Here is a 9395-nt window from a genome sequence, read left to right as displayed (position 1 = left end):
TAAGGAAAGGTGTGCATCAGGGTTGTATCCTTTCACCACACTTATTCACTCTGTATGCTGGGCAAATAATCCAAGGAGCTGGTCTATATGAGATGAACGTGGCATCAGGATTGGAGGAAGACTCATTAACAACCTACATTATGCAGATGATGAGGCAGAACCCCCACAGTGCTGTATTCTTTACCTGGCTTCCTCCCCTACAGTGTTGTATTTCAAAATCATTTCCTTTGTTTGGCTCCTCCCTTCTCAGCTTTGCATTTCAATCCCGCTTTCACTTGGAGGTTATATGTAAACCCCACTGCACCTGTGTAGTATGATGAAGAATGCTGCTGACGGAACTTGCATGAACTCCCTACTTGTAAACTCCTTTAAAAGTAACTTGCCTGCCTGCCCTTGGCAAGCAGTCTTAGCAGCAGTAAGCACTAACTGTATTTCCTTGTACAACGAAATAACGGTATCTTTTTTGTTCTCTCACCTCGGTCTCTCATTTATTGGCCAATACGAGTCATGCCAACTAAAAACCTGGGGTTTCCACCCAGTAACAATGACAAACCTTGCTTACTGAACTTGAAGGGGACCTGAAGCACTTATTAATGAAGATCAAAGACTACAGTCTTCAGTATGGATTACACCTCAAAATAAAGAAAACAAAAATCCTCACAACTGGACCAATAAGCAACCTTATGATAAAGGGAGAAAAGATTGAAGTTGTCAAGGATTTCATTTTACTTGGATCCATAATCAACACCCATGGAAGCAGCAGTCAAGAAATCAAATGATGTATTGCATTGGGAAAATCTGCTGCAAAAGACCTCTTTAAAGTGTTGAAAAGCAAAGATGTTACTTTGAGGAGTAAGGTGTGCCTGACTCAAGCCACAGTATTTTCAATTGCCTCATACGCATGTGAAAGCTGGAAAATGAATAAGGAAGACATAAGAAGACACGATTGAATTATGGTGTTGGCAAAGAACATTGAATACACCATGGACTGCCAAAAGAATGAACAAATCTGTCTTGGAAGAAGTACAGCCAGAATAATCCTTAGAAGCAAGGATGGTGCGACTTTGTCTCATGTGCTTTGGACATGTTATAAGGAGGGGCCAGTCCCTGGAGAAGGACATCATGCTTGGTGTCTTAGTTATCTGCTGCTGCTATAACAGAAATACTACAAGTGGATTGCTTTAACAAACAGAAGTTTATTCTCTCACAGTCTAGTAAGCTAGAAGTCTGAATTCAGGGCACCAGCTCCAGCCGGTGGTCAGCTCTGGAGGAAGGTCCTTGTCATCAATCTTACCCTGGTTGTGGAGGTTCTCAGTGCAGGGACCCCAGGTCTGAAGGACATGCTTTGCTCCTGGCACTACTTTCTTGGTGGTATGAGGTCCCTCTGTCTCTCTGCTCAATTCTCTCTTTTATATCTCAAATGAGGTTGACTCAAGATATAACCTAATCTTGTAGATTGAGTCCTGCCTCATTAACATCATAGAGGTAGGATTTACAACATATAAGAAAATCACATCAGGTGACAAAATGGCAGACAATCACACGATACTGGGAATCATGGCCTAGCCAAGTTGACACACATTTTTGGGGGACACAATTCAATTCATAACATTCTACCCTTTGGCCCCCTAAAATTTATGTCCTTGACACAGGTAATACACATTCACCCCATCATATCATAGCAAAAGTCTTACATCAACTCCAAGTCCAAAATCCAAAAATTTTTCTTCATCTGTGAAATCTAGAATACAAGTTATCTGCTTCTAAAATACAATGGTGGAACAGGCACAAGCTAGACGTTTTTATTACAAATGAGAGAAACTGGAGGGAAAGAAGTGATAACAGGCACCAAGCAAGTCAGCAGAACACATTAGCTCTCAAGGCTTGAAAATAATCCTCTGTTCCCTGAGACCATTTAGGCAATGCCCTGCCCTCCAGACTCTGGGTATTGGCCACAATCTCGGGATTCTGGATGGAGGCTCCTTGGCCCTGGGCTTCAGCTCTGCCTTCCAGGCCCACTGGAATGGCAACTCTGCTCCTTTGGCTTTGGGCAGCCCCATTCTCCTAGGCCATCTGATTGGTGATGCTACTCCTTCGGCCCCGGAAGACCCTGTTTTCTTCTGTCCCTTGGGCATAGCAGCCCTGTCCCCTCAGCTTTGGGCAACAGATCCAGCCCTATCCAGCTGGCACTCGTGAAAGGCAGCCCCACACTCCAGAACCGAGTTGGTGAAGATCTGACTCTTTGAAACCTAGGAAGCTGTGGTCCCATCCTTTGAAGCCCCAGAGGCCATGGCTCCACCCTTTGAGACCCCAGAGGTCATGGCCATACCTTTTGAGATTAAGGCAGCTCTGCTTCCTGTGTTCCTCATCTCTTCAGCTTCTGCTTCCTAGTTCCTTGGCCTCTTGGCCCCTTGGGACCTTTGTCCAGCCTGCAGTCTGCTCTACTGGGGCAAGTGTTCCAAAGCTCTTTAGCTCTACTGTTAAGTGCCTGAAGGGACCCCACTCTGCCAGTAAACTTCCACCTGGAAGCATTCAGCTCTCTTGCTCCATGGGTCAGCAAGCCTTGCTCCACCAATAAGTGCCCTGAGGCATTCCACTCCACCCAGAAGCCTCCTGTGCAAAGACAGTCAGCTCTCTCACACCATGGGTTGGTTCCAGCGCTGTCTTGCTTTGGTCTCCTGGTTCTGCTGCTGCCGATTCTCTGCTGCTATCATTTCTCTGCTCCTGCTTCTCACCGTCTGCACTGTCTCCAGTATTAACAGCTCTCCTCACTTCCTTCTGAGTCCTCACCAGAATTGTATTTGATGTCCGTAATTCCACCAACAGTCTTTTCAAGGCAATCTAGGCTTTTACTATTAGGCACTTTAAAACTCTTCTAGCCCCTACCCATTCACAGCTTCATACTTGCTTCCACGTTTTAGGTATCTGTTAGAGCAGCACCCCACTCTCGGTACCAAATTCTGTCTTATTTAGTGCTGCTATAACAGAAATAGCACAAGTGGATTGCTTTAACAAACAGAAGTTTATTGTCTCACAGTCTAGTAGGCTAGTAGTTTGAATTCAGGTCGCCAGCTCCAGGGGCTGTTGGCTCTGGAGGAAGGTCCTTGTCATCAATCTTACCCTGGTCTAGGGGTTTTCAGCACAGGGACCCTGGGTCCAAAGGACATGCTTTCTCCTGGCACTATTTTCTCAGTGGTATGAGGTCCCTCTGTCTCTCTGCTCGATTCTCTCTTTTATATCTCGAAAGAGATTGACTTAAGACACAATCTAATCTTGTAGATTGAGTCCTGCCTCATTAACATAACTGCCTCTAATCCTGCTTCATTAACATCATAGAGGTAGGATTTACAACACGTAAGAAAATCACATCACATCAGATAACAGAATGGTGGACAATCACACAATACTGGAATCATGGCCTAGCCAAGTTGACACACATTTTGGGAGGATACAATTCAATCCATAATACTTGGTAAGGTAGACAGTCAGCCAAAAGGAGGAAGACCCTTAACGAGATGGATTGACACTGTGGCTGCAACAATGGGCTCAAAAATAGCAATGATAGGGAGGATGGTGCAGGACTGGGCAGTGTTTCATTCTGTTGTACATAGGGTTGCTATGAGTCAGCACCTAACAACAAGTGGATGTGTTTTCTTGCATTTCTTTGATGTGGTAGCCAGCCTCCAAGATGGCACCCAGTGATCCTCACCTACCCTTGTGTATTCTACTTGCACAATTAATAAGAATGACCTGTGTAACCAACAGGCTATTGCAGAAATGAAAACTGAGTTCTGAGGGAAGGTCATTAAACGTGTTGTGGTTTCTGTCTCATCCTCTCCGATCATTCACTCTGGGGAAAGTCAGCTGCCATGTCATGAGGATACTCAGGCACACCTATGGAGAGGTCAGTGTGGGGAGGCACTCAGGTTACCTGCCAGTAGCTAGCACCAATTTGCCAGTCATGGGAGTGAGTCAGCTTAGAAGTTGCTTTGGAATCTTAGAATCAAGGCTTCGGATATAGTCCTGGCTGACGTTGTCACTGCAACCTCACGAGAGGCCCTGAGCCTGAACCATCCAGTCAAGCCACTCCCAGATTCCTGATCCACGGAATCTGTGTGAGATTTTAAATTTACTGTTGTTTTTAGATGCTAAATTTTGGGGTAATTTGTTATGCTACTAAGTAAATTTTTAATCCTGGTTGTGCTGTTAGCTGGAGTTTTGGATTGGCTACTTAACCTGAGGACAGTAACAGTGTCTACCTCATAGGATTATTATAAGGGTTAAATGGGAAAATGTGTGTCAGTCACCTAGCACACATCTGAGATGTAACCAGTTCCCACTGAGAAGATTCTGACATGGTGACCCCCATGTGTGTCAGAGTAGAACTGTGTTCCATAAAGTCTCCAATGGCTGATTTTTCAGAAGTAGATCACCAGACCTGTCTTCTGAGATGACTCTGGGTGGACTTGAACCTCCAACCTTTGGTTAGCAGCCGAGCATGTTAATCCTTTACACCACTCAGGGACTCCATCAAACTATCTATAGGTAGAGGAAACCTACTTGGAAAACTCAATGGCCAACAATAATAGACAATTATTGAGCTCATGAGTCTGCAGGGTGCAGTTTATCAGGCTGGGCACCACCCAGTGATTCCATCTGAAGGTGCCCGTTTAGTCTCTTGTATCTACTTGAGCTAAGAGGCACACTCCTCACGAGTATCACTTTATGTCCCACAGTCTAGTCCAATCCGTTTGAAGAGTTGGCCTCGGAAATTGTTTTAGTTCTGGGCTGATAGAGAATCCAGGGGCCATGCTTTCGGGGGTTCCTCCAGTCTCAGTCAGACCATTAAGTCTCGACTTCTTACTAGAATATGCGTTCTGCACCCCACCTTTCTTCTGCTCCATCCGGGACTCTCCGTTGTGTTCCGTCAGGGCAGTCATTGGTGGTAGCTGGGCACCATTTAGTTCTTCTGGCCTCAGGCTGATGAAGCCTCTGGTTTATGTGGCCCTTTCTGTCCCTTGGGCTAATACTTTCCTCGTGTCTTTGGTATTCTTCTTCTCCTTTACTCCAGGTGGTTGGGACCAATTGATGCATCTGAGATGGCCGCTTGCAAACTTTTAAGACCCAGACACCACTCACCAAAGTAGGATGCAGAACGTTTTCTTAATAAGCTTTGTTATACCAATTGACCTAGATGTCCCCTGAAAGCATGGTCCCCAGGCCCCCACCCCTGCTAAAGTAAGAAGACTTCTGAAGTGTTTTATTATTATCTTTATTTAATAATTTTCTGATAATGAGTCTATTTTATAATAATTCAGACAAAATTTGTACAGATAAAACCAAGCGATAAATCATACAAAAATAACTTACTTAGACTGGGAGTAATGGTGAATCACAGGCCCCTCCCTCTGAAATTCCTCCTTCCGTCCAGGTCTCTCCCTCCACAATAGCCACGCCTCTTCTGGGATGTAATTTAAACACGTGCTACCCTTACTGCAAAGCTCCCTGCTCCGGAATCCCCGCCGAGGCTCTTTTGCTCGCGATAGTTCTTCCAATCGCAAAGCAGCCTCAGGAAACAGCGAGAAGAGGCGCGATACTTGGCTCGACCACACCTCCAGGCCCCGCCCCTCCTCCCCAGAACTCATACCTGGTCCTGCTCCCGCGGCTGGCACGTGCTGTTGTTGTGATTCGACGTCACGTGGCCGCGGAAGTGCAGGCCCTCACAGGCCCCTCCTCCAAGATGGCGGCGCCCAGCGCAGGGATCCAAGACCTAGTTTTGCTTAACTTTAAATTATAGCTTTAACGGGGTATGTGGGGTCATGGACTCACCGGGGTTCACGGCTTCGCTAGTGGTGAGTACGGGGCAGTGGGACGGGGCGCTCGGAGTGCAGGAGTCCGGCCTTGGAGCCCGTGAGGTCTTCTCTGCACGAGTAATATCTTCCGGCTGTGCGCGCTGCACTGTCTTCTGGGTCGCTGGCCGCCGGGTCTGGGAGGGAACGCGGGGCTCCGGGGCCGCCGCCTGGCCTCGTGTCAAGGCCACGTCTCTCCCTCCCGAACGAAAGAGAGAGGTGGGGAGGGGTTGACTCATTCTCTTCCGCAGGATGGTTTACGTAAAGAAAAAGGGAAGTTTCAATTATGTACTATAACGACACTCTGGAGAACTTGGAAGTTAAAGGATTATGTGTAGCAAAACGAAACAAAACAAAAATCCTTACTCAAATTTCCCACAGCCACTTGTCCAAGATTACAGCTGTCATTTTACTGTATCTCCTTTCATCCTCGGACAATGACGTGTTTATTCATTCATTCGATACATAATTAAGTTGCTTGTGTTTGCTCTAAGTACTCTTTTAGGGTTGGGGAGATAACGATGAGCACAGATAGACCTGGGCGTGCGTTTACGGCGTCAGTGAAATAGGATTGGCATTTAATTCCTTAGAAAATCAACCGTTTTAACAACAAAACCCCCAAAAACAAGAACAACAAAAAAATTCTTTGACAGATATTTTGGAGCCTCTGGCATGGCAAGACCTCTAGGTGTAGCATTGAACGAAACAAAGGTTTACTGTCTGCGTTTTCAGTGTGGGGGAGTGGAAAGAAGCAGACAGTAACATTTTTTAAAATCTTCTTATAGGGGAAATGGAGTCCTAGATGAATTTGTTCATTTAATTATCAAATGTTTGGTGTTTCCGGTGTTAGAGATAATATGGTCAATGAGATAGACCTGCCCACATGGGGCAGATGGTAGAGACAGAGTAGTAAAATGGCTGTTAGGATGAATGACAGGAGGGCCGGGTTGAGGCTGTTACAGGCATATTTGGAAGGGGCGCCCCAGGCAGACTTGTGGGATGATTTTAAATCTAGACTTGAGATTTGTGTAAAGTAGATCTTAGAGATACAAGAAAATATTTCGCCACTTTGGAGGAGCTTTTCTGTCTAGCTGGTGAGACAGCAATAGTGGTTTTGACGACTAACGTTCATATGCCAGGAAGCGGGGTTAGTGCTTCACATGCATAATCCCATTTAATTCTCTTAAGCAATTGAAGCCTTGTCCTGGTTTTCCAAATGAGAGAACTGAGGTACAGAGAGGTTTGATAACTTGTCCAGAGTCACACGAGTGAGTGTGTTGGTGCTCAGATTCCAACCCCAGTGGTTTAACTCAGTAGTCTGTGCCCTTAACTACTCTTTGATAGTGTCTCTGAAGTCAGGAAGGTAGCAGTTGTTAAAAACAGATGAGTGCTAGAGCTAACAAAAGAAGAATGGTTTTTAAAATATATTTTATTCAAATGCGATACACGTGCAGAAGAGTGTACCTTGTTTTTTTAATGTAGTTATACAGGGTAAAATTAGGATCAGTGGGTGGAAGTTTCAAGGAAGTTAGATTATCAATCCAACTAAAAGAAAAACGTTCATTCAGCACACCATATATGTGCCATGTACTCTGCCCACTGGGTGCTGTGATAGCCCTTGGAGATTGTGTTAGTCATCTAGTGCTGCTATAACAGAAATACCACAAGTGGATGGCTTTAACAAAGAGAAACTTATTCTGTCATAGTCTAGTAGGCTACAAGTCCAAATTCAGGGTGTCAGCTCTAGGGGAAGGCTTATTTTCTCTGTTGGCTGTGGGGGAACGTTCTTGTCATCAATCTGCCCCTGGACTAGGAGCTTCTCTGTGCATGGACCACAGGTCCAAAGGATGCGCTCTTCTGGCACAACTTTCTTGGTAGTATAAGGTCCCCATGTCTCTCTGCTGTCTTCTATATCTCAACAGAGATTGGCTCAAGACACAGTCCAGTCTTGTAGATTGAGTCGTGCCTCAGTAACATAACTGCCGCTAATCCCTTCTCATCAACATCATGTTGTTGTTAGGCGCCGTCAAGTCGGTTCCAACTCTTAGTGACCCTGTGCACCACAGAACGAAACACTGCCGTGCTCGCGATTGTTATTATGCTTGAGCCCATTGTTGCAGCCACTGTGTCAATCCATCTCATTGAGGGTCTTCCTCTTTTTCGCTGACCGTGTGCTTTACCAAGCATGATGTCCTTCTCCAGGGACTGATCCCTCCTGACAACATGTCCAAAGTATGTAAGACGTAGCCTTGCCATCCTTGCTTCTAAGGAGCGTTGTTGTTGTACTTCCTCCAAGACAGATTTGTTCGTCCTTTTGGCAGTCCATGGTATATTCAGCATTCTTTGCCAACACCACAATTCAAAGCGTCAATTCTTCTTTGGTGTTTCTTACTCATTGTCCAGCTTTCATGTGTGTATGATGTGATTGGCTTTGTTCAGGCACACCATAGTCTTCAAGGTGACATCTTCACTTCAGCACTTTAAAAAGGTCTTTCACAGCAGATTTGCCCGATGCAACGCATCTTTTTATTTTCTGACTGCTGCTTCCATGGGTGTTGATTGTGGATCCAAGTAAAATGAAATCCTTGACAACTTCAGTCTTTTCTCCGTTTATCATGATGTTGCTTATTGGTCCAGTTGTGAGGATTTTTGTTTTCTTTATGTTGAGGCGTAATTCATACGGAAGGCTATGGTCTTTGATCTTCATCAGTAAGTGCTTCAAGTCCTCTTCACTTTCAGCAAGCGAGGTTGTGTCATCTGCATATCACAGGTTGTTAATGAGTCTTCCTCCAATCCTGATGCCCCTTTCTTCTTCATATAGTCCAGCTTCCTGGATTATTTGCTCAGCATACAGATTAAATAGGTATGGTGACAGGATGCAGCCCTGATGCACAACTTTCCCTGACTTTAAACCACACAGTATCCCCTTGTTTTGTGCAACAACTGCCTCTTGATCTGTGTACAGGTTCCTCATGAGCACAATTAAGTATTCTGGAATTCCCATTCTTCACATTGTTATCCGTAATTTGTTATGATCCACCCAATCTAATGCCTTAGCATAGTCAATAAAACACAGGTAAACATCTTTCTGGTATTCTCTGCTTTCAGCCAGCATCCATCTGACATCAGCAATGATATCCCTGGTTCTAGTCGTCTTCTGAATCCGGCCTGAATTTCTGGCAGTTCCCTGTAGATGTACTGCTGCAGCTGCTTTTGAATGATCTTCAGCAAAATTTTACTTGCGTGTGATATTAATATTGTTCGATAATTTCCACATTCAGTTGGATCACCTTTCTTGGGAATAGGCATAAATATGGATCTCTTCCAGTCAGTTAGCCAGGTAGCTGTCTTCCAAATTTCTTGGCATAGACGAGTAAGCACTTCCAGCGCTGCATCTGTTTGTTGAAACATCTCAGTTGATATTCCATCAATTCCTGGAGCCCATCAACGTCATAGAGATAGGATTTACAACACATAGGAAAATCACATCAGATGACAAAAATGGTGAGCAATCACACAGTACTGGGAATCATGGCCTAGCCACAT

At 45.0% G+C, this 9395-nt stretch overlaps 1 protein-coding gene across 2 annotated transcripts in view; it reads left to right on the top strand.

Moving 5' to 3' along the window:
* Positions 1-5616: 5616 nt before the first annotated feature.
* SLC25A26 (solute carrier family 25 member 26) overlaps positions 5617-9395 on the top strand; it is a 160031-nt gene continuing 156252 nt past the window's right edge. Inside the window, exon 1 of one of the 2 annotated variants that reach the window (XM_023727939.1) lies at positions 5617-5852. In XM_023727939.1, the coding sequence (XP_023583707.1) occupies positions 5820-5852 (33 nt within the window). In that variant the 5' untranslated portion in view covers positions 5617-5819. The remainder of the gene's footprint in view (positions 5853-9395) is intronic. The other variant, XM_023727940.1, reaches the window with a different exon arrangement.

This window comes from Trichechus manatus, unplaced genomic scaffold (assembly GCF_000243295.1).
Source record: "Trichechus manatus latirostris isolate Lorelei unplaced genomic scaffold, TriManLat1.0 scaffold00020, whole genome shotgun sequence".
In the NCBI taxonomy this organism is placed as follows: domain Eukaryota; kingdom Metazoa; phylum Chordata; class Mammalia; order Sirenia; family Trichechidae; genus Trichechus; species Trichechus manatus.
The sequence above is the reverse complement of the archived record's forward strand: the minus strand, read 5'-3'. Positions and strand labels throughout refer to the sequence as shown.